At 43.8% G+C, this 24,422-nt stretch overlaps 2 protein-coding genes across 3 annotated transcripts in view; both read left to right on the top strand.

The window, feature by feature from the left end:
- Positions 1–4,962, top strand: part of LOC143275554 (ethanolamine kinase 1-like) — a 22,287-nt gene extending 17,325 nt beyond the window's left edge. For both annotated transcript variants that reach the window (XM_076579746.1, XM_076579745.1), the window contains 3 exons: positions 1–143; positions 3,179–3,252; positions 4,090–4,962. The exon at positions 1–143 is cut by the window's left edge and continues 21 nt beyond it. In XM_076579746.1, the coding sequence (XP_076435861.1) occupies positions 1–143; positions 3,179–3,252; positions 4,090–4,159 (287 nt within the window). In that variant the 3' untranslated portion in view covers positions 4,160–4,962. The remainder of the gene's footprint in view (positions 144–3,178; positions 3,253–4,089) is intronic.
- A 14,700-nt stretch (positions 4,963–19,662) lies between these two features.
- The window catches only part of LOC143275583 (heparan-sulfate 6-O-sulfotransferase 2-like), a 31,493-nt gene continuing 26,733 nt past the window's right edge, over positions 19,663–24,422 (top strand). Inside the window, exon 1 of the mRNA XM_076579786.1 lies at positions 19,663–20,229. Coding sequence (XP_076435901.1) covers positions 19,724–20,229 — 506 coding nt within the window. The 5' untranslated portion in view covers positions 19,663–19,723. The remainder of the gene's footprint in view (positions 20,230–24,422) is intronic.

Here is a 24,422-nt window from a genome sequence, read left to right as displayed (position 1 = left end):
CCCTGTACCCGAACAAGGACTACCAGATGGTGTGGTTGCGGCGCTACCTGCAGTTCGCGTTTGTCGCCAAGGGAAGGTCGGTGGATGAGGTGACGGACTTGGACGTGGAGCGGCTCTTTGTGCAGGCCAACGTTTGCGCCTGTGTGAGTGGACGGGCTCCGCCATTCTTCTGGTGTTGGGTTGGGGTTGGGTTGGGTTGGGTTGGGTTGCGTTGTGTGGCGTTGTGTTGCGTTGTGTTGCGTCGTGTTGCTTTGTGTTGCGTTGTGTGGCGTTGCGTTGCGTTGCGTTGCGTTGCCTTGGGTTGTGTTGTGTTGCGTTGCGTTGCGTTGGGTTGGGTTGGGTTGGGTTATATTGGGTTGGGTTGCGTTGCGTTGCGTTGCGTTGCGTTGCGTTGTATTGTATTGTGTCATATTGTATTGTGCTGCATTGCATCACATTGTATTACATTGCATTGTATTGTATCATATTGTATTGCATTATATTGCATTCTTTGTATTCCGTCATATCATATTGCATTGCATTGCGTTGTGTTGCATTGCGTTGCACTGTGTTGCGTTGCATTGCATTGTATTGTCTTATTGCATTGTATTGTACTGCATTGTATCACATCGTTTTGCATTGCATTGTATCATATTGTATTGCATTACATTGCATTCTTTGTATTCTATCATATATTGCATTGCATCACATTGCATTGCATCACATTGCATTGCATTGTACTGAGTTTAATAAAAGTCATGTTCGCTGTGCTACGCTCGTCACGAGCCGCCCCCTCTCTCGGCTGACAGGTTGTTTAGATAAGGCAGACTCCTGGTGTAGTCGGCAATGTGCGCCGGCGATATAAAAAAAAAAGTTGGGTTTGCGGGCAGTTCGCAAAGCTCTCTGCTTAAACTTACTATAAGGCTTTCCAATTCGGTAGCCGCCATGTTGTTTCTAGAACCATAGTAACGGTTGTTCTGACGATTCCAAAATAAGATTTGGCAGTGCTCATTGCTGTTGTAATATTATGGAAAATTTTATAAAGTACAAAATTAACACCATAAAAACAGCTATGAACATTTGTTTTAAATTGATCAAAATTTGTCATAGCTGCAAAGAAACTAAAAATTATATTCCGATATGGTGTAGAGATTATAAACCCTGTCTCGCGCGACAACGTGGTAATTTAATTGGAATTAACAATTTTTTTTCCTGATTCTTATACAAATAAGATGTCACAGAAAATTGTATTAAGCTTGGTTTGACTCGTTAATTGAGAAAAAGAAAATGAGATCTGGCGCAACTATGGATAAATATAGATAGATCAGGCCGTCCTTGACACGGCTCTGCGTGCTGCGAGCAGGCCTGATTTACAAATCGGGGGAAAATGATCATTAAGTTTCAGTTTCAGTAGCTCAAGGAGGCGTCACTGCGTTCGGACAAATCCATATACGCTACACCACATCTGCCAAGCAGATGCCTGACCAGCAGCCGGCGTAACCCAACGCGCTTAGTCAGGCCTTGAGAAAAAAAAGAAAAAAAAAGAAAAAAAAAAGAAAAAGAAAAAAGGTGAATAAATAATAGATAAATGATCATTAAAAGAAATATTAGTAACATACAAAACACAAAATACATTCACTTTATGGAGGTGTTATCTGTTGAAGATGTTCTTTATGATTCATTAGAACAAAAAAATTAATGTGTGTGTTTGCATTCTAGCCGTGTAAATGACTTTCAAACTTGAACCTGTTTTATAACTTTGTACAACGATATACAGCTGTACAGTTTTTTGCAGCGCGAAACGAGGGTCCCTTCTTTTCCTCTTTCAGTCGCGGCTCATATTCAGCCTGCAGTGGGAGGGAAGGGAACGTGTGTGAGATCCGTGAACAAACTTGACAAGGCCGAGCGAAACGACCCATGCAACATCGGTTACAAAACGCGAAAGAAGAGCCAAACGTTCAAGGAGGATGTCAGAACGTATCGTCAGATCTGTATACACTATACAATATCTGCTGGAAACAAACAAACAACGCCCCCCTCCCTTTTAAAAAAAAAAAAAAAAAAAAAAAAAAAAAAAAAAAGTTTTGTCACAACAGATTTCTTCCTCTGTGTGAAATTCAAGCTGCTCTCCCGTGTGAGAGCGCGTCACTACAGGGCATCGTCACCTAGGTTTTTTTTTTTTTTTTTTTTTTCTTCTTGCCTGCAAGCGTATTTATTTTCCTATCAAAAGTGGATTTTTCTACAGAATTATGCCAGGGGCAACCATTTTGGTTTGCTGTGGGTTTTTTAAAAATTAAGATTTAAAAAAAATTTTATTTTATACTAAGTGCGCTAAGTGCATGCTGTACGCGGGACATCGGTTTATTGTCATGTTCTGTCTGTTTCTTCACATCAGTTTGACGATAATTAGAAGATGAGTAATGAAATGTGCATGCATGTAACTTAGTCATGATTAGATCGTAAGCTGTGATTAAAATAAATATATATATATATATATATAATATGTGATTATTCTTCTTCTGCGTTCGTGGGCTGCAACCCCCACGTTCACTCGTACATACACGAGTGGGCTTTTACGTTTATAACCGTTTCTACCCCGCCATATAGGCAGCCATACTCCGCTTTCGGGGGTGTGCATGCTGGGTATGTTCTTGTTTCCATAACCCACCAAACGCTGATTCGGATTACAGGATCTTTAATGTGCGTATTTGATCTTCTGCGTGCGTATACACACGAAAGGGGTTCAGGCACTAGGAGGTCTGCATACATGTTGACCTGGGAGATCGGAAAAATCTCCACCCTTTACCCACCAGGTGCCGTCACCGTGATTTGAAACCGGGACGCTCAGACTGAGAGTCCAGTGTCCAGTGCTTTAACCACTCGGCTAATCGGATAATTGATCATCTAGGAAGTGTGTGTGTGTGTGTGTGTGTGTGTGTGTAATTTGTGGCAATTAGATTATATTTGAGACATGGTCAGTTTTTTAGTACATACATAATTTTTTTTAAAATCTGATTTTGGTTTGTTTCCCTTGTTCACAATTCAGAGATTATGTTGGTACACTCTTTAGGGTGACCAAAAAAAAAAAAAAAGAAAAAAAAAAGAAAAGAAAAAAAAAGAAGTTTATTTTGTGACTGTTACTGTCATTGTCTTGCAGAGTGACAAAGAAGTTCATGTCATTTGTCTCCCTTTCTTGCAGGCAGCTCATTTCTTCTGGGGATTATGGGCCTTGATCCAAGCCAAGATGTCCTCCATTGACTTTGACTTTCTTCAGTAAGTGGTCGTCTTCTTCTTTTTCTTCTTCTTCTTCTTTTCCTTCTTTTTCTGTTTTTTTTTTTTCCGGCTACAACTCCCACATTGATTCATATGTGGGTTATTCGATAGTGGGCTTTTCCATGCATAACTGTTTTTACGGCCTGTCATCAAGGCAGCCATGCTCCGTTTTCTGGGATGTGTATGCAGGGTATGTTCTTGTTTCCCTAACCTACCAAGCACCAACTGTATTATTTGATGTTTAACATGTGTGTTTGTTCTTCTGCATGCACACACCTACCTCCTTCTTCTTCTTCTGCGTTCACTCGTATGCACGCGAGTGGACTTTTACGTGTATGACCGTTTTTACCCCGCCATGTAGGCAGCCATACTCCGTTTTCGGGGGTGTGCATGCTGGGTATGTTCTTGTTTCCATAACCCACCGAACGCTGACATGGATTACAGGATCTTTAACGTGCGTATTTGATCTTCTGCTTGCATATACACACGAAGGGGGTTCAGGCACTAAGCAGGTCTGTACATATGTTGACCTGGGAGATCGGAAAAAATCTCCACCCCTTTACCCACCAAGGCCGCCGTCGCCGAGATTCGAACCCGGGACCCTCAGATTGACAGTCCAACGCTTTAACCACTCGGCTATTGCGCCCGTCTGCACACACCCACCGATGTACATGAATTCTCACAAACAGTGATGCATGACTCTGCAAACATTCATACAATCACGCACACGCACTGCATGTTTGCACTGAACACTCACACATTCACAAACGTAATGAATAGTGCAGACCCTTGTCTCATGGAAGTTCTTAATGTTTTTTTTGTTTGTTTTTGTTTCAGGTATTCTATAGTGAGGTTGAACGAATACTTCCGCTGCAAGGAAAAGTTCTTCAGTCTCGCCTTGCCATAAGCCGTGCTGTGATCAGAACATTGGAAGCCGCCGGAACGGTGTTTGCCAGTTAAAGGGTAGATTGTTGAGACAGTGAAAAAAAAAAAAAGAGAAAAAAAAAAGAAGAAGAAAAAAATCAGATATTATTATAAAAGTCAGTTGCAATGTCTTAATCTCGTCATCCACTTCTTGTGCTTTTTTTTTTTTTTTTTCTTCAGCCAGCAGGTATCGTGGGTTGCCTGCTTGTTGAGTTGATGCTGGTGTGGGACGGGCGCAATAGCCGAGTGGTTAAAGCGTTGGACTTTCAATCAGTCTGAGGGTTCCGGGTTCGAATCTCGGCGACGGCGGTCTTGGTGGGTAAAAGGGTGGAGATTTTTCCCTGATCTCCCAGGTCAACATATATGTGCAGACCTGCTTAGTGCCTGAACCCACATCGTGTGTATATGCAAACAGAAGATCAAATACGCACGTAAAAGATCCTGTAATCCATGTAAGCGTTCGGTGGGTTATGGAAACATACCAAGCGTACACCCTCCCCCCCCCTTCCCCGAAAGCGGAGTATGGCTGCCTACATGGCGGGGTAAAAACGGTCATACACTTAAAAGCCCACTCGTGTACAGACGAGTGAACACGGGAGTTTGCAACCCACGAACACAGAAGAAGAAGAAGAAGAAGAAGAAAAAGAAGCAAGAAGAAGATGATGTTGGTGTAGGGAACTGGTTTTTTGTTTTCGTGACCCTCTTCACTTGGTTTTTATTCAGTTGAATGAATATCAGAAGGGCTGAAAGAGGGAGAAACAACTGAGGTTTTCTTTTGTTTTTTTGTTGTTTTTTTTTTTTTTTTTTTGTCTTAGTGTTGTGTGTGTGTGTGTGTGTGTGTTTTTTTTTTTTTTTTTTTTTTTTTTTTTTTTTTTTTTTTTTTGTTTTGTTTTGTTGTAGATGTGACAACAGTTTTGTGTTGATGCGGTTGTTTTGTATGGTTTGACAGTTCTGATAATTAAGGCCCCGTGCGGTCGGCTGGGCTACTGGCAACAAGAACAAGAACGAGTGAGAAACAGGCATTCGTCACAAATATTGGGAGGGTGGGTTGCAGGGGTGGGTGGGGGGGGGGGGCCTGAGGGGGAGGGGATGGCGGAGAAGGGAGGGACGGGCAACCCTTTTGTTGCTGTGGGTTCTTTTACTTGCGCTAAGTGCATGCTGCACACGGGATCTCAGTTTATCGTCTCATCCGAATGACTAGCGTCCAGACCACCACTCAAGGTCTAGTGGAGGGGGGGGGGGGCGGGGGGAGAAAATATTGGCGGCTGAGCCGTGATTCGAACCAGCGCGCTCAGATTCTCTCGCTTCCTTGGCGGGACGCGTTACCTCTAGGCCATCACTCCACATTGACGTGTCCATCAGAGTAAGAACTAGTTATTTTTATGGATACTTAATAGAGCGCCTATCTTTGCTCAGAGACCAAACCCAAAGCACTTTACAGGTCAAGGAGTCCTTTGCACAACAGGCTGCCTACCTGGTTAGAGCCGACTTACAGCTAGCTTTTGGCGCACATCATTCATTTCCCGTTTCATTCAGTCAGGCTTTGGTCGCGCGCGCGCGCGCGCGCACACACATACACACACACACACACACACACACACACACACACAAAACATGACAACCATTCAGTACACACCACAACCTCTTTAGACTTTTTCTTATAATATACTTTTCCTCTGATACATAACATGAATTTTTTTTTTTTTTTTTTTTTTTTTTACACTAATATCCACATGCATTCCCTTTCCTTTATACACTACTGACTCCTTTCCGTCTAAAAACACTTATAGTGAATAGACGTTAAACTGAAGAAGAAAACACGCACGCACACACACACACACACACACACACACACACATATATATATATATATATATATAACAGTGGATTTATCTTCAGAATCTTGCCAGGGACAACCCTTTTGTTGCCGTGCGTTGTTTTACATGCGCTACGTGCATGCTGTACTTGGGACCTCCGATCAATTCATCCACTCTACACTCCATCTCGCTCAGTACGATCGGCTTCGGATCCACTCTGTTTACGCATACCCAGATTCAAAAACTCGACTGTTGGCTGCCGTTCTTTCTCTGTTTCTGGACCTTGCGATTGGAATGAACTTTCTCTTTCGCTTCGTCAAGTCTCCACTCTCAGCTCTTTCAAGTCTGGCCTTAAAACCCACCTCTTCCCAAAACAGCCCCCCTTGCCTGCCCTTCCTTGTCTTTAGTTTTTACAGTTTTAGAGTTATGCATGCGTGTGAATGACTGGTGCGAAAGCGCTTTGATTTGTCTCTGCACAAGATTCAGCGCTATATAAATACCATTATTATTATTGTTATTATTATTATTATCCAGACCACTAAAGGTCTAGTGCAGGGGGAGAAAAATTTTGGCGATTGAGGGATTCAATCCCGTATCCTGAGACAGTCTTGCTTTTGAGGTGGATGTGTTTGTATTTGTATCTCCCCCTTTTTTCTTTCTTTTTTTTTGTTGTTGTCACAACAGATTTTTCTGTGTGTGAAATTCGGGCTGCTCTCCCCAGGGAGAGCGCGTCGCTACACTGGGAGCGCCACCCATTTTTTTTTTTTTTTTTTTTTCCTGCGTGTACTTTTGTTTGTTTTTCTCCTGTCGAAGTGGATTTTTCTACAGAATTTTACCAGGGACAACCCTTTTACTGCCGTGGGTTCTTTTACGTGCGCAAAGGACATGCCGGCTGCACACGGGGACCTTGGTTTATCGTCTCATCCGAATGACTAACGTCCAGACCACCACTCGAGGGCTAGTGGAGGGGGAGAAAAGTATCGTTGTGTTGACGTCTTGCCCCAGACCCGTTTACTCACAGAGGGGGCTGCATCTCCCCTACTCTCTAAAATCTGTTCTTCCTCCATCTCTCCCCCTTCCCCACCCCTACCCCCACCCCCCCAACACACACACACCATAATCTGAACTTGGGGAAGTGGGATGAGGCGAAAGCGAGTGGTAGCATTATAATATAATAAGGAGCAATGAGTAAACCACTTCTACATTGTTTGAAAGGAAAGCTTGTAGGAATCACATTCCTTGTTCTGGGGGTTGGCGGTTAGGTGGGGGGGGGTGGGGGGAGGTTGTGGTGGTGGGGGGGGGGGGGGGGAAGGGGGGGGGGTTCTAACAAGCTTCGTTCTCTTCGGATGAAATGTCACGGTTCCTGCTCAATAATTGTTGTGTGTCTTGACCCTTCTTCCTCTGCAGCACGACATTTTAGGCAGCCATTATTTTGTGTGTGCCGGCGTGTGTAGTTAGTTAATTGTCTGACGTGAGGTTATTGTCTCGTCTGTCTCATCCACTCAGTCCCCCCCACCCCCCACCCCACCCCCACCACCACCCCCCTACTCCACTCTACCTCTTGTAGTTTTTTTTTTCTTTTCTATAAAGTCTTGATTTGGTTATTGTTATCTTATTCCAGACTTGATAATTCAGCTTTCTGACATTGTTGTATCATTTTGATAATTCAGCTTTCTGACAATGTTGTATCATTTTCCTGTGCCTAGAATGTGTGAATCATCTGTTGCTTTTCTTTGTGTGTGTGTGTGTGTGTGTGTGTGTGTGTGTGTGTGTGTGTGTGCCTGCTATTATGTATAATTTTGTGTTTTAAGTATAATCATGTTAATGTTCAAATTACGTGGGTTTTTTTTTTCTCTCTCGATCCTTTTGCAGAAAAGTTGATGAAATGCCTAATTTCCATTTCTACAGGGCCAGTATTGACAGTGTGTGTGTGTGTGTGTGTGTGTGTGTGTGTGTGTGTGTGTGTGTGTGTGTGTCTCTCTGTGTGTGTGTGTGTGTGTGTGTGTGTGTGCGCGCGCGCGTGTGTGTAAATTAACTGCAAGTATTGATATTGACAGTGTTGAAAGGAGGAATCACATTCTCTTTTTTTTTTTTTTATCTGTTCAGTAGCTGAACACAGTTTCACTTCCATTCATGAAGGCAAACCGTAACTCATCACCATACCACACCCAATTTCTGCTTCAGCAAAAATATCAGGGAGAGCAGCAGGTATCCAGCACACATTCTCATATTGAGGACAGACGGGCGCAGTAGGCGAGTGGTTAAAGCACTGAACTTTCAATATCGGGGTCCAGGGCTCGAATCTCGGTAACGGCGCCTGGTGGGTAAAGGGTGGAGATTTTTCCGATCTCAACATACGTGCAGACCTGCTAGTGCCTGAACCCTCTTCGTGTGTAAACGCAAGTAGAAGATCAAATACTTGCGTTGAAGATCCTGTAATCCATGTCGGCGTCCGGTGGGTTCTGGAAACGAGATATGAAAGCACAGTCAAATACATATAAACGTACATGAGCTCCAATACACACACACACACACACACACACACACACACACACACACACACCACAAATTTCCCTGCACCTCCTCTACCCCCTCCTCCACACACTCGGAGTTTCTAGTCTATGTATCGCAGCTTCCACGGCACACGCACAAACACGCACACGCACACACACACACACAGATGAACACTTACTTGTACAAGCACACACACACACACGTCCATATCTCCCACCCCCAACCCCACACACATATATACAAAGATATATATATAATATATACGTTCCAATATCCTGATGCTCCCACAGTGTAGGCATGCATACACTCACATACCTCATCCTCTATCTCACCTCCTCCCTGCACCCCCACCTCCCCCTCACACACACACACACAACACACACACACACACACACACACACACACATGCACAGAACTCTCCTGACACTTGTGTACACTTACACTCTCACGCATGCACAAACGCACTCAAAAACACAGACCCACACATACACACAAACACACACATACACACACGCACAGAGGCTGCCACTGACTGGCCGCAAGAGGGATGGGAAAAGATCTCTGATGCCAAGAACGTGGCGTCTAGTGTGTTGCTCAGTCTATTGTATTTGGAAAAGCCCACAGAGACTCTGTTCCGTTTTGAAGAAATTTGCGCAATGTTGGTTTGGAAATGATGCCGATATTTGTTTGATTTGCAAAGCATCGTGCTCTACCTTTCATGTTAGACTTACGGCCGCTCCCGCTCTCTGCTTTTATTTCTTTGAGGCGATCGATGGTGTGATGGCCTTGTACCTGTTCTTTTTGATATTCTTTGACTTTTCTGAGGATTTCCGATTTTCCTAGATGTAGGCCGCTCGTTGGTGTTGCGTTACCAGCAAGTCTGTCAGCTCGCTCATTTCCCTTAACTCCTGCATGTCCCGGGCAGTATGACCATGTGATTTTTTTTATCTGAAAGTTGCGCATTGCCTTATGCCACTCTGGGCTTCCCATTCCGTTTTCAATTTTCTGTATGAGGTTCATTGAGTCTGTTAGAATCATGGCATGTTGGTTTCCGGGCGTATGGATGGACGATAGCCACTGGAGGGCATGTGTCACAGCTTCAACTTCCATCGTTAGGCTGGAGGTTGTGACTTTGTAGGCAGCATTCTCTTCCCTAACTGTTTTTCCATTTTGTTTCGCAGTGAATCCCCAACCGGATTGGTCTTTGGTGACTGAGCCATCTGTGTATATGATGATGTCCTCTTCTTTACTGTTTTCTTCTATGAGTAGCTTCACTTCCGCATCAGTTTTGCCCTCTGGCCATTCCCGACAATGTCTTCCTAGAGTGGGGGAAATGGCTGTGTTGAATAGATGGTTGAGGTGTTCGGGGTTTTTCTCCCATTCTTTTGTTTCTTTCAGGTCTTGTAGTCGGCATACTAGCTGGATTGTGTCTTCTGCTTGCCCCATCCATGATCTTCCTCGCCCTAGACGGCTGCCTTTTGGTTCTTTGACTGCGTCATGCAGTGGGTTTTGAGGGTTTTCTAATGCTTTGAAGTAGGTCTTGACCTGTTCTAACTTGTTTCTGGCCTGCACTGAAGGAAGGTCAAGCAGGTATCGCATGGTTTCTGTGGGCGTGTCTTTTGTTGTTCCAAGGATCAGCCTCATAGCTTCATTTTGTACTCTTTCTAATTTTAGGAGGTTGCTTTGAGACGGTGTTGTTAGCCCAAGTCCGTAGTCGATCACACTGAGGACGAGTGATTGGTATAGCAGGAAGAGGTGGCGTTGTTCAATACCTTTGGTTGCCATTGCCTTCACAAGGTCAACACTCGCAGATACATGGCGGCCTTAAATTTTGCTCGGCTGAACATAAAAGCAATGAATACTGACAGAAAACTGCCACACACGCCCCTGAATTGCAAAGGAGAGACAGGCATAATGTATCACCAACCTTTGAACAAAATCTCTGAACTAGAAAATCACACAGGTGTGTAAATTTGACAAAAATAGCAGGAGCTCACAAACACGCGTCCTCACTGTCACGGCTCACCTTTGACCCCCCCCGAGAAAGAGAGAGAGAAAGTGTGTGTGTGTGAGTGTGCGCGCGCATGTGCGTATTATTAAGCCCTGTGTGATTGTGTGAGCGCTCATATGTGTGCAAGTGTGAAAGAGATATTAAAAACAACAACAACAACAACAAAACAAACAAAAAACCCCAGAGTATGTGTATGTGTGAGTGCATTCGTGTGGTCGTTTTTTTGTTGTTGTTTTTTTCGAAGTGTGAATGTGTGTGTGTGCGGTGGGGTTGGATGGGAGAAGGTGAGGGGTGGAGGGACAGGTAAAAGGACGGAAGGGGATTGGGGTGGGAGTGGGGGTGGGGGTGTGCTGGCTTTCCATTGGACCGATAAACGTGGTCACACAACTCGTGGGTGTGTCTGAATTGTGTGCAAGTTGTGTGGTTAGATTCCAAGCAGATTACATCTTTGCTTACGATGACAGCGATAGGGAGATGGGGTAGGGGTGGAGAAAAGGTAGGAGGTGGAGGTGGTGGGGGGGAGGGTGGAAAGGGCGACGGTGGGAGATGTAATATATATATATATATATATATATATTTTTTTTTTTTTTTTTAATTATTAAAGGAAGTGGGTGACTGCACATTTCGCACCCCCTCCCCCCGGCCCCCTCAGAGAACCAAAATGTATGAGTAGTGCAGGGCAAAAGAGAGGGAGTGTGAGCTCTTAGTGAGAAAGGGCGCTATATAAATGTACAGTATTCTTTGTAGGAGGGAGAGAGGGGTGTGCTTTCAAAGGGGGTGTGGGTAAGTGGTGTGGGTGTGGGGTTGGGGGGTGGGAGGGTAATGGTGTACGTAGCTGCGTATGTGTATGCCGGGTGAGGCGCGCGCGCCGCGTGTGTGTAGGCGTGTGTGTGTTGTGTGTGTGTGTGTGTGTGTGTGTCAACTACCCTCCCCCACATCATCCCCTCCCCCTAACCCCACCACGCTGTCATCCTTCCAGCCCCTCCCCCTCCACCTCCCCTCTCTCCCATCCACCAACCTTCCCTCTGTTCCTCAACACTTGGTCCTCAGCCCTTACTCGCTCTCCCCTCTCCCTTGCTTTCAACCCCCTCCCCCAACCCACACCCATCTCGTGTGTGAACTCAGAACTCATTTAATTGTCGTAAAACCATCATAGGAATTATGGACACTATAAACTAAACACAACAAGCAAACAAAAAGTAAAAGCAATAAGTTGTGAGCACATGCAGGATATTCCATAAGACATAGTTATGGACTGCGAACTTTAAAGCATTCATATATGTATTTTGCCACTTCTGGTTGGAAATAATTTTGTGACAACAGAGAACTCGGCCTTTGGATTATTGTGTTGTCAGTGCCATCTGGCCAATGATTCGAAGACTGGGAATTAACTGTCACAAGTAGGCGAGATCTCAAGTCAGAGTACACACTACACTTGTCCAGAAAATGCAGTTCATCCTCTATTAACTCCACATGATTTACATAGCCGGTCTTTCCTAGTTACGTTGTAGTGACGTCCACGCTCAATTTCAAGTTCATGTGCACTTATTCGCAATCGACATAGTGCTCCTCTGTGTTTAGTATTTTTGCAGCTGATCAGGTAAGGTTGTAATGTATAAGTATTTGCAATTTTGCAATAAAAGGAGAACCTTGAAATGGTCTCGTTCTTTCTGCTGTTCCAATATTGAACATATTTATCCTGTAGTTTATTCATGACTGAATATTTTAGTCGCTTAATGCTGAGTGTTCCTTGGTTCTCCCACACGTGGGAGAATCCAATTGAAACCAGTATCTTTTTGATAAAATTAAGCCAAGGAACTTTCCAATGAATCCATCGATAACATATCATCATATGCTTGCCTCAAATAGCTATCTTCTTTTGATTCTATGATGTGTACCCAAAATGAGATGACCTGACACACTGCGGTCAGAGAAATGGGGTATCTGCCCAGCTCTGCCAGGACTGGTAACTTAATTGATCTTTTGTGTACGCCCATTAAGCTCCTACAGAAGTTGACATGTACATTTTCTGATGGGCATTTTGCGGAGAGAAAGGCATCAATCCACCTTTTAAATTCTTGAGAACTCTGTGTGTGTGTGTGCGCGCGCGCACTCTCATGTGAGACGTGTGAAAGTCCGTGCATGATAGGCTGTACCTTGTTCTAGTTGTGGTGTGTGTGTGTGTGTGTGTGTGTGTGTGTGTGTGTTTGTGTGTGTGTGTGTGTGTGTGTGTGTGTGTGTGTGTGTTTACTGAGCTTAAAACGTGACAATTGGTTATAATGAATGTGGAATATGTAGGAAGAATAATGTGCAATATGCAGGATGAATGTACAATGAATATGTCTAATGCTAACGTCCATATTCTAAATATATTTCTGTTTAATAATTACGATGTAATAATTAATTGCAATGTTTTTAAAAGCGAATATGTGAAATGCTTTTATTTGAGAACATATGTTTATTACTCTTGTTTGATCAAGTTATCTGCGTGTGTGGGGTGGGGTGGGGGTGGGGGGGGGGTGCAGTGCGGGTGTGTGCTGATTATCTGGTTGTGGTTTTCCGCAATTCATCTTTATTCTTATCTTATCTGTCTATTATAATCAATGTGCAGTATAGTAGGCTACGTTTATAATTATATTCAAATAATGTTTCTTAATTCTTTCTGTTTTTACATTAAGAATACTAGTTATTACCTGCAGTGTGTGGATGTATGTATGAAACGATGTATGTGACATTTTTTACATTTGTTGGGGCTGTTGTTGGCTTTTACAGTTATGGTCCCCATGTTGTTTACTTGTCTATGTTGTGATAATGCACCTGACCAAATTTCTCCAGTTGGAGATAATAAAGTTATTCTTATCTTATCTTATCTTCTTATCTTATCTTATCTTATCAAATTGGTTAAACAGCATAGAGGGCGTGGAGAAGTTTGTCGCAGTTTGATTGAATGGAAACCACACCTCAGCGCCGTAACTGAGAATTGGGGTGACTAAAATGTCAAACAGCTGCGTCATTACATCCATTTTTACTTCTTTCCCTCGCACACTGCGTTTCAGAGCATGTGCTGCTTTATGTCCTTGTTTGGCTAAGTGGTCTTCAGCAAGGTGAAAATTTCCACTCTTATGAAAAATAACTCCCAAGTATTTGTATCTATCCGTCGTTTCGATGCAGTTATCGCCGCATGAAAAGAGCACTGGTATTTTGGGGTCGTTTTTTTGTGAAAATTACTTTTGTTTTGTCCCTGTTGATTTTAAGCCCCCATTGCAGACAGTATTCATGTAGTTGGTCTAGTTTGTTTTGTAGTCCTACTTTTGTTGTCGAGAGCATCACAATGTCATCCGCATATAACAGATAAGGGATCTGAGTCTTGGTTGTTTCGTTTATGTATGGTGAGGTGTCATCGTGTATATATTCTCTTATGTCATTAATGAAAATATTGAATAGCGCGGGGCTAATAACATTTCCCTGAAGCACTCCTTTTTTAACTGCGATAGAATCTGTGAACCCGTCGTTTGATTTACCACATACAGTTGAATTTTGGTACATCTCTTTTATAATGTGGAAACATTTTCCATTTATCCCAGTTTTGTTTAGTTTCAAAAGAAGTGCATCATGCCATATATTGTCAAATGCCTTATTAAAATCAACAAAACAGCTGTAGAGACGCCCATTTCTTTCATTTATGGTGTTGTCAATTAACTTTTTCAGGATGAATATGTGATCAGTGGTTCTAGAATGCCTTCTGAAACCAGCCTGCTCTTTTATTAGTAACTCGTTTTGTTCTTGATATCTTGATATGTTTCAGTTCTTCTGTTGATAACTTGACAAAACAGTTTCCCAAAGGTGCTGTTGAGTGTTATACCCCGATAATTGTTAGGATTGGTTGGGTCTCCACTTTTAAAGATAGGAACATTTATTCCGTCTTTCCACTGACTGGGATAAATACCAGTCTGAAATATGGCATTGAATAACTTGCATACAGTAGCACTGATGCTGGACATGCTTGCTTTGAGCATTTCGCTTGTAATTCCGTCTTTACCGGGGGCTTTATTGGTCTTGAGGCTCTTTACGGCTCGCATTATTTCAGTCATCGTAAAAGGATTGTCCAGGACAAACACTGACATAGTCTGTTTTATTCTATCAAGTTCTTTTTGTACGTGTTCTTTCCTACCTTTATCAACGGGTACTTCACTACTTATCAAGTTTTCTAAATGATTAATCCATTTACCTGCAGATAACGTGTGTCTCTGCGGTTGAGTAGAACTAACTGCATTTTTTAGTTCAGATAGTATTTTCCAAACTTTCTGGGGGTCGTGCTCCATTGCTGTGTTTAAACTTCTCACAAGTTCATTTCTGTACGTCTTTTTTGTTTTCTTTATGGTCTTCTTGTATGCTTTCAGGCAAGAAAAGTATTTATTTTGAATGTTTCTGTTAAAAGGATTTCTGTTCAATGCATTCAGTAAAGATCGCACCTCTTTCCTTTGAATGAAACAGTCATGTGTGAACCACTTTTTAGACGGCTTCTTTTTCCGTTTCGTGCATCTAATCTTATGTTTGATCGATAAATCGGCCGCTGCAATAATAGTGTTTGTGAGATTTGACACAGTTTTCAATTTCTTCTTTGGCAGTATGCACGTTTCGGAAGTTAACTTTTTCGAGTCCTTCGTTAATAGAGATTATCTTATTTGAAACTGACAAAGTCTTAAGTGCTGATGCTAACTTTTCGGCAGAGCCTCCTCCCAGAAGAAAGAACGATTGTATTTTGAGTCTCTTAAAGTGGGACATTCCTTTCTACTGACATAACTAATAGAGGGTGAACTCTTTCTTGTGACTGGTAGATGAATGAACAATTCGATAGGACAGTGATCTGAAAACATGGTAAGATTTTTGACCTTGCATTTCATCACCTTTCGCATAAGGTCCTGGGAACACGTAAAGTAATCTACGACACTTTTCCCTGTTGGCGAAAAGCATGTAGGGTTACCATGTAGGTCACCAAGAGTTCTCCCATTTAAAATATACATATTATTTTCCATACATAGTTTAACAAACCTTCTTCCATATTTCTGTACTACTTTATCTGACGAACTTCTTTTGTGCACATAATCATATGTGTAGTTAAATGGGATATCATACATATTGTTCTCATATTGTGTGTGTGTGTGTGTGTGTGTGTGTGTGATGTCCGTCTGTGCGTGTGTGTGATCGACCGCAAGTGTGTCAGTGCATGTGCGCGCGTGCTTTTCAACAGTAATATCAATGCGTGCCATGGAGAGATCGCTTTTCGTTGTAGGTACGAGAGTCATTCAATAAATAAGGTGAATTTTTCGGTATAAGGACTTCTAATACAGATAGAAGCTTACTTTTTTTTTTTTTACTTCTTTTTCACATGGATTTAATTTGTTTTGCAGATTAAAAAAAACTTTGAGAGTTTTGGCGATTAACAAAGATGGCCGACCAAGAAGCATGCTCCAGGATTGAACAGCGGTCAGTTATCAAGTTTTTGGTTGCTGAAGGGTGCAAACCAGTTGAAATTCATAGGAGAATGTCAACTGTGTATGGTGCCACATGTTTCAGCCGAAAAAATGTCTACAAGTGGGCTAAATTGTTTAAAGAAGGACGGAGCAGTGTTGAGGATGAAGACAGGCCTGGAAGGCCTACAGAAGTGAGGTCTCCTGAGGTGATCGAATCAGTCAGTGACCTCATTCAGTCTGACAGAAGGGTGACAGTGGATGACATTGCAAGGACTTGGAGCTTATCTGTTGGGACAGCACACAAAATTATCCATGATGACCTTGGCTACTCGAAGGTCAGCTGCCGGTGGGTGCCAAAGATGCTTACTCCAGAGCACAAACAGAGGAGGGTCGAGTTGTCCCAGCAGTGTCTCTGCCGCTATGAGAAGGATGGTGATGAGTTTCTGAAGAAGGTGGTCACATGTGACGAGACATGGGTTTGGCACTATGAGCCTGAGTCCAAACGGCAGTCCATGGAGTGGAAGCACGTAGGCTCTCCAGTGAAGAAGAAGTTCAAGTCCCAGCGGTCCACGAGGAAGGTGATGCTCACCGTTTTTTGGGATATGCAAGGCCCAATCACCATTTCATTCCTTGAGAAAGGAAGCACTGTGAACAGTGCCAACTACTGTGAACTGCTGAGGCAGGTCAAGAAAGACATAAAGAACAAACGCAGGGGTCATCAGTCAGAAGGAGTCATCTTGCATCATGACAACGCAAGGCCTCACACAGCAGCCCGAACGGTGCAGACCATCAACGAGCTGGGCTGGGAACTGCTCCCTCATCCCCCTTACAGCCCAGACCTTGCCCCTTCAGACTTTCACCTGTTTGGTCCCTTGAAAGCGTTCACGAGAGGCACGAACTTTGAAAGTGACGATGAAGTCAAAAGTGTTGTGAGCGACTGGCTGAGACATCAGTCCAAAGATTTTTACGCTGAGGGAATACGGAAGCTTGTGCACAGATGGGAAAAGTGTGTGACAGTGCTGGGAGACTACGTTGAAAAATTAAAAAAAAAGTAAGCTTCTATCTGTATTAGAAGTCCTTATAGCGAAAAATTCACCTTATTTATTGAATGACCCTCGTATTTTGACAACTTCATTCGACCGTTAGGAAACCTTCTAACTTCGATTTTGTTGCTCTGACAAGTCATTAGACCGCCTTTCGTGGGGTGAACAAACGTTTTCGAAAGAGCATTCCGTTTTCATTTTTGACAGATCATCGGTATGACGATAATTTGTTTATAATAGAACGGCCCATCGGCTTTTCTTTCTTTCCTTTTTCTTTTTTTTTTCCTCCAGAAAACAGACGGTTCGTTTTAATGTAAATCTGAAAACAGATTGAAGAGTTGCACCCGAGGTCGAATATAATTTCCCGTGTTTTTTTTTTTTTTTTTTTTAATCTTCAGGTGTAGGTGGAATGTCATCACTACAAGGTCATGATCACTTCATGACTCCTGGGAAAGTTCTTGTCTTGGCAGTGCTCACACTTGACTGGAAATGCTTTTTGATAAGTGTGTAGTCTACTTGGCTGTGGTAGTGCTCTCCGTCTGGGTGGTGCCAAGTCCACCTTCTGGATGTTTTGAGCAGGCCGATCGTGCTGGCCATAACAATGTCGTTTACTGTTGTATCTGGCAAATTCCAGGATCCTGAGGCCTCTGTTGTTTGACTCGGCATTGCAGGACAGTCCGCAAGTGCCCTTCCAGTTGTTGTAAGCATCGTCTCCTGCTTTGGCGTTCCAGTCCCCTTGCACAATGACGATGTCTTTCAGTCTTAGGAGTTTGATCCAAAACTTCTTGCACTTGTTCGTGTAAATCTTCCACAGCCTCGTCGTCATAATCGCTTGTTGGTGCTTGACCACTACTATTAACCACTGGAAACTGCTAACCACTTCTGACCATGCGAACACGCAAAACCCCACCCCCTAAAATCCTATGCCTGTTTATATGTTGCAAATCACATTACATCATCACCTTCACCTTCACCTATCCCGTAGTCTTGTGGACCGTTGGGGCGCCACAGGTGATCTGGCAACCAGCATCCTCCAATCCTCTCGGTTTTCTGACCTCCTGACTGTATCGCTCAACCTCAAGCCCGTCCATTCTGGGATGTTGTCCTCCCATCTCTTCCTCTGTCTGTCTCTCCTTCTCCCCCCTTGCACTGTGCCCTGCAGGAATGTCTTGGCAAGCCCTGATGATCTCGTGACATGGCCATACCATTTGAGCTTGTGTCTCTTGACCAAGGTCAACAGGTCTTCGTAGGGCCCAATGACTTGCCTGATTCTGTTTCGAACTTCTTCGTTCGTGATATGATCTTTGTAGGAGATGCCCAGGAGTCTTCGAAAGTATCTCATCTCAGTGGACTGTATTCTCTTATCTATTTCAGCTGTTAAGGTCCACGATTCACATGCATACAAGAGTATAGATGTCACCAGGGTACGCATCAGTCTGATCTTTGAGCCGAGTGCAATGTTCCGGTCGTTCCAGATGTACCTCAGTTTTGTGAGTGCTTCTGTCGCCTGTGCAATACTGGATAGTACTTCGGGTTTGGATCCCTCATCTGTCACAATTGCTCCCAGGTATTTAAAGCTGTGGACAGTTTCTAGCTTCTGGCCATCCACTCTTATGTCAGTGCTGATGCCATTGGTGTTGTTGGTCATCAGTTTGGTCTTCTCTGCACTGATCTGCGTGCCATAGGCTCTAGAGGTTTTGTCAAGGTGGTCCACTAAGCTAGCTAGCTCCTCTTCTTTTCCTGCTAGGCCATCAATATCGTCGGCGAAACGTAAGTTGGTGACTGCTCTGCCTCCGATGTTGACTGTTCCTTTGTGGTCTTCAAGTGCATCAGTCATGATTCTTTCCAGGAAGATGTTATCAATGCTTAATCATACCGAATCAAATCGTTGTTGATTGGTCGAATTCACTCACTGTTATCATTAGTATTTTGTTCTAAGGATGTTATTTTGTAATCTCATTTTTAAAACAAAATGTCACTAATGATAATTATCTCTCTCTCTCTCTCTCTCTCTCTCTCTCTCTCTCTCACACACACACACACACACACACACACACACACACACACTAACTCATATGCGTGAACGGTTACCTTTCCCTCACCAGTAGCCGTCTTTTCCCCCCTATCTTAATCAAATAACAATCATGGCTGAAAGACGCTAAACTGAAGAAGAAAAGACAACAACAAGAGCAGCAACCACAACAACAACAAGAACAACAACAAGAACAACAACAAGAACAACAACAACAACACACACACACACACACACACACACACACACACACGGGGGAGTATCGACACGGGGGAGTATCGACACGCCCAACCTCACACCCCCCCCCCCCCCCCCCCCCCCACCCCTGATTTTCTCAGCGAATCTCAAAAATGAGTGATTAACTCACTCAGTACGACCAGTCCTCTCTTCTCCTCTACACAGATCCCTCGGATGTCCAGTGGGTGACTGACTGACCCAACCTTTCGCTTCCGTCGTCAGAATTGTGGTATTCTTTGTCAACATTCACGTCTTCAGTGTAATAACCTTCCGCTTGCAATATTTTGCAGCGGTGCGGTGCAGTACGGTGAGGTGAGCCTTCACACACACACGCCACACACTCGCACACACACACGCACACACACACACACACACACACACAGTGTTGTGCCTGCCAACAACCAACATAACAAGTGATCATGGCGGTGGTAAAGTCATGGAAGGCGGTGATCTATTTTTTACTGACACTTTCTGTCGCCAGCATTATATACTCTGGTTATTTCTATTGCTCAGGGACAGGGTGCTCTCTTCGAGGAGGAAATGCCATCACTCCCTCATTCAACTCCAACTATGAGGCTTATTTTGCCGGCAAGTATTTTCAGAATAAGTTTTTCGAAAGCGAGCTGAAGAAGGATCACAAAATCAACCTGGAATATGAAGACGTGATCGTCTTTGTGCACATTCAAAAAACGGGTGGAAGAACATTCAACAAACAGTTGGTGAAAAATTTGAAGGCCAGTCCTCCTTGCAAGTGTCATGGCACAATGTCTGTTGCTCACTGTCGCTGCCTGAACGGGAAGAATCAAGCGTGGTTGTTCAGCCGTTTGACCACAGGATGGGCGTGCGGGGTGCATGCTGATTGGACAGAACTGACCGCTTGTGTGGACCGCTGGTTCCAACAGAAGTACGGTAACAAGAAGCGAAAGTAAGACACTGTCTGTCTGTCTGTGTTTGTCTGTTTGTTTGCCTGTCTGTGTTTATCTGTCTGTCCGTCTCTGTCTCTCTGAAGCATGTCCAAACGAGCAAAATATTTGGCCGCTATGCGAGTGTCTATTTTAAGACTCAGAACTCGTGCAGGTGGTGTCATGGTAGTAGTATAAGGAGTGGGGGTTCTATATACAACCGATTTTAGCTCAAAACCGTCCAATACGACCCTCAAGCATAAAATTTTTTTTAGTTAAATACAACTGATTTTAGCCCCAAATCATCCAATACGACCCTCAAGCATAAATTTTTTTTATTTAAAATCTGTGTATGTTGGAGTAATACGACCCTCAAGCATAAAAAAAATCAAGTTAAATACAAGTTATATGTGTATGGAGAGCCAAATCACAAGATGGTTGGATATGTGTATGGAGGGGGAGCGAAACGGTCATGGGGGTTCTATATGTAACGATTTAAGCGTCCATAAGGCCCATAAAAACGAAAAACCCGCGCGATCCGGATTTAAGCGGAGTCAAATCACTAGATAAAAAAAATGATGGTTAAATATGTGTATGGAGAGCCAGATGGTCCCCGCGTGTGTGGGACGGGATCAATAACTGAGAGTGTGGTCCCGCCTGCGCGCACAGCCTGCCTAGCCCGCGCGCACGGCTTGTAATCACCCTTTTAGAGAAATACATTATATTGTAAATATAGAAAAAATGCCTTTTCCGCGTAACATTTGCGAATACCCCCAAGTTAAAACAAGTGGAGTATGCGGTCGAGCTTGCATGGGGCTCTATTGTAAAGATCATATTAAATGCCATAGAAAAGGAATGCCACTTCCAGTACTTTGTTTAAAATGCAACCTTTATGTACGCACGAAGTATGCTATTTGTTGTAAGCATAAAAAAGAGAAGCCTCCTCCCGTGGAGAAAAAGATTGATCCTATACCCGATTGTGGAGAACATTCAAGCGACTCTGAGGGTTATATTTCTGATGATGACGATGATGAAATTGACCCTTTTGAAACTTATTCAAGAGGGTATATTCCACACTTTCGTGGATTAATCATTGGATTCAGAGATTGATCAACTTGTAAAAAAAAAATCCTATTAGAGAAAAAAATATAATAGTATATATTGAGAGTAAAAATGGTGCAACGATATTCTGAAAAGTATTACCGTGATCTCGCTTCTAAAAAAGAGATTCCTAATCATGAATCTATGAATAAAACTGAGTTGATTAAAGCACTGGGGTTTGATGCTTTGGAGGGGGAGACCAATGCTACGCTTAAAGATATTGCACGAAAGCTCAAAATTCGTGGTTTTAGTAGCATGAAAAAAGATGAACTTATTAAAAATATACGTCAACTACAACATAAAGCTGAATCCACGGAGGAGTTTGGTAGTATTATTAAAAATTATAAACTTGCGGCTCTTCCAAATGAAATAGATCCGCTTTCGTTTATGATGAGTAAAGTGGACACTATTCACCAAAGAGCTATTCCACTGACCAAACAAAATATTGTTTTAACGGTGGAGTTTGCTCAAATTAAAAATGATGATACTACTGTAGCTGTATTTCGATCGGAATATCAAAGTATTATTGATGTTGTTGATGATCAAGATATTGAAAAACAAATAAAACATATTTTGTTAAAAATAGAAAATTTTACAAATGAAGGTTCAGGATGGCTCATTAAAAGAATCTTTAGTTTATGGGTGAATAGAGTTTCTATTACATTTCCAGGATCCTTTATTGAATCACCACAGTGGTTAAAAAATAAAAGAGCTGTGATTAATATTAAAAATAAAGATGATCAATGTATAAGACATTGTTTACGTGCACACAAGTTTCCAACAAAAACGAATTCTAATTTAACTTATTCCTATCCTTCTGATGATGGGTTAAATTTTGAAAATATTGACTTTCCTACACCTGTCAGGTCAGGTCATTAGATCTGCTACTGGTAACCTGTAATCCAGTACAACCTGTTCAGGGTCGGGTTGCCGACGACTAAACCGGCACTCCCACCACTCCCTTCTGGGACTGGTGAGGCGGGTGGCTAGACACCCTTATGGAGATCCATAAAAGGGCGTCGGCTCAGGAGAGCCACCGACGGCCATCTAGCTCCACCGTGCTGTGTGCATGCCACACGCAGTTGGCCCCCGGGGTGTGTCTACCCATGCATGCGAAGTCTGGATCCGGCAGAATCTGCGGAAGAAACCTATCGGTTCAACGGAGAGGAAGGCGGTTACAGCAACGCACTGTGGAGTGCAGAGAGCAAGATGAGACACCGAAAGGATATCTTGGTCATCCACTGCATCCGTGCTCATCCTCCAGTCGTCTTGACTTAGTCTTGCCACTGGAAATTGGTGGACCCGGACGAGAGAGTGAGGTCGACGTTGCGCAACTCCTCTTCACTTTAAACAAACTCATCGCGCAAGTCATCAGTCATCCAAAATGACCTTTCATCCTTCATCATTTCATCACCCCCAAGTCCTGTGGCGACAGGCGAGCGACGAAACGACAGGTGTGGGTACACTGGCAGTCGCAGCCGCAGACCTGCACGCAGGCGGCTCAGGCCATAGGGTCGTTCTTCGTCGACAGGAGCAGCGATGGAGCTCGGCAGCCGTCTGAGCGTCTGAGCAGCCCTCTTTAGGAATGCACTGCTCACCTCCCTAGCATGAGGAAGGGGCTAGAAAAGGTGCCCTAAAAATTGCCTGCTCCATATCACCCTGGCCAGCATACCGCGGCTGGCGGGGACCCTACATCAGCGGTCGAAACAAAGAGAAAGAAAAGAAAAAAACAAGGATCGTTCCTCTCACCATTGGTGCTTGGAACATAAGGACTCTCCTGGACAGAGATAACGCAGACAGACCCCAAAGGAGAACAGCACTAGTTGCATCCGAACTCGCCAGATACAATATCGACATCGCAGCCTTGAGTGAGACTCGGCTTGCAGGCGAAGGCGAGCTCTGTGAACGGGGATCTGGTTACACCTTCTTCTGGAGTGGACGAGGAAGCAAAGAGCGACGTGAGGCTGGTGTTGGTTTTGCAGTAAAAACAGCACTTGTCAGCAAGCTAGCTGGAATCCCAAAGGGAGTCAACGATAGGCTTATGACCATGAAACTCCCACTGGCATCTGGCCAGAAGCACCTCACCATTGTCAGTGCCTACGCCCCAACCATAACCAACCCGGATGAAGTGAAGGCGAAGTTCTACGAGGACCTTCACTCTGTCATTGCTGCCATCCCTAAAGCAGACAAGCTCATCATTCTTGGGGACTTCAATGCTAGAGTTGGCTCTGACTACATCTCCTGGGATGGAGTGATTGGAAAGCACGGTGTGGGCCACTGCAACCCAAATGGATTGCTTTTGCTTCAGACATGTGCAGAGCACGAACTGCTGATAACCAACACAGTTTTCTGCCTCCCTACCCGTAACAGGACGTCATGGATGCACCCTCGCTCAAAGCATTGGCATCTCATCGATTATGTCATCGTCAGGAAAAGGGATAGGCAAGATGTACGTGTAACAAAGACCATGTGCGGCGCCGAGTGTTGGACAGACCATCGCCTTGTAGTCTCGAAGCTGAATATTCGAATCCAGCCAAAGAGACGCCCCCAAGGCCAGAAGGCTCCAAAACGGCTCAACATCGCTAAGCTGAAAAACATCACCATCAAACAGTCCTTTGTGGAGCTGCTGGAAGATCGTCTGGAATCCGCCTCTCTGAACAACCAGAATGTGGAGTCTGACTGGAGGACCCTGCGTGAGCTGATCTGTAGTACAGCTTCAGAGACCCTGGGACCCATGATCAGAAAGCACAAAGACTGGTTTGATGAAAACTGTGATGAAATCAAGCAGCTTCTGGATGAGAAACGCCGTCTGCATCAAGCCCACCTGAGCAACCCAAAGTCCACATCAAAAAAGGATGCGTACAATGCCATCCGCAGGACTGTTCAGCAAAAGTTACGCCAGATGCAGGATAAGTGGCTGAGTGACAAAGCTGATGAGATCCAGGGATATGCTGACAGGCACGATATGAAGAGGTTCTATGATGCCTTAAAAGAAGTCTACGGCCCCACATCCTCAGGATCATCCCCCCTCCTCAGTGCAGATGGGAATACCTTGATCACCGAGAAGGAGAACATTCTCGAACGATGGGCTGAGCACTTCAACAGTGTCTTAAAT

Source organism: Babylonia areolata, chromosome 30 (assembly GCF_041734735.1).
Source record: "Babylonia areolata isolate BAREFJ2019XMU chromosome 30, ASM4173473v1, whole genome shotgun sequence".
Taxonomy (NCBI): domain Eukaryota; kingdom Metazoa; phylum Mollusca; class Gastropoda; order Neogastropoda; family Buccinidae; genus Babylonia; species Babylonia areolata.
Note: the sequence above shows the minus strand (reverse complement) of the source record. Positions and strands in the feature narration are given on the sequence as shown.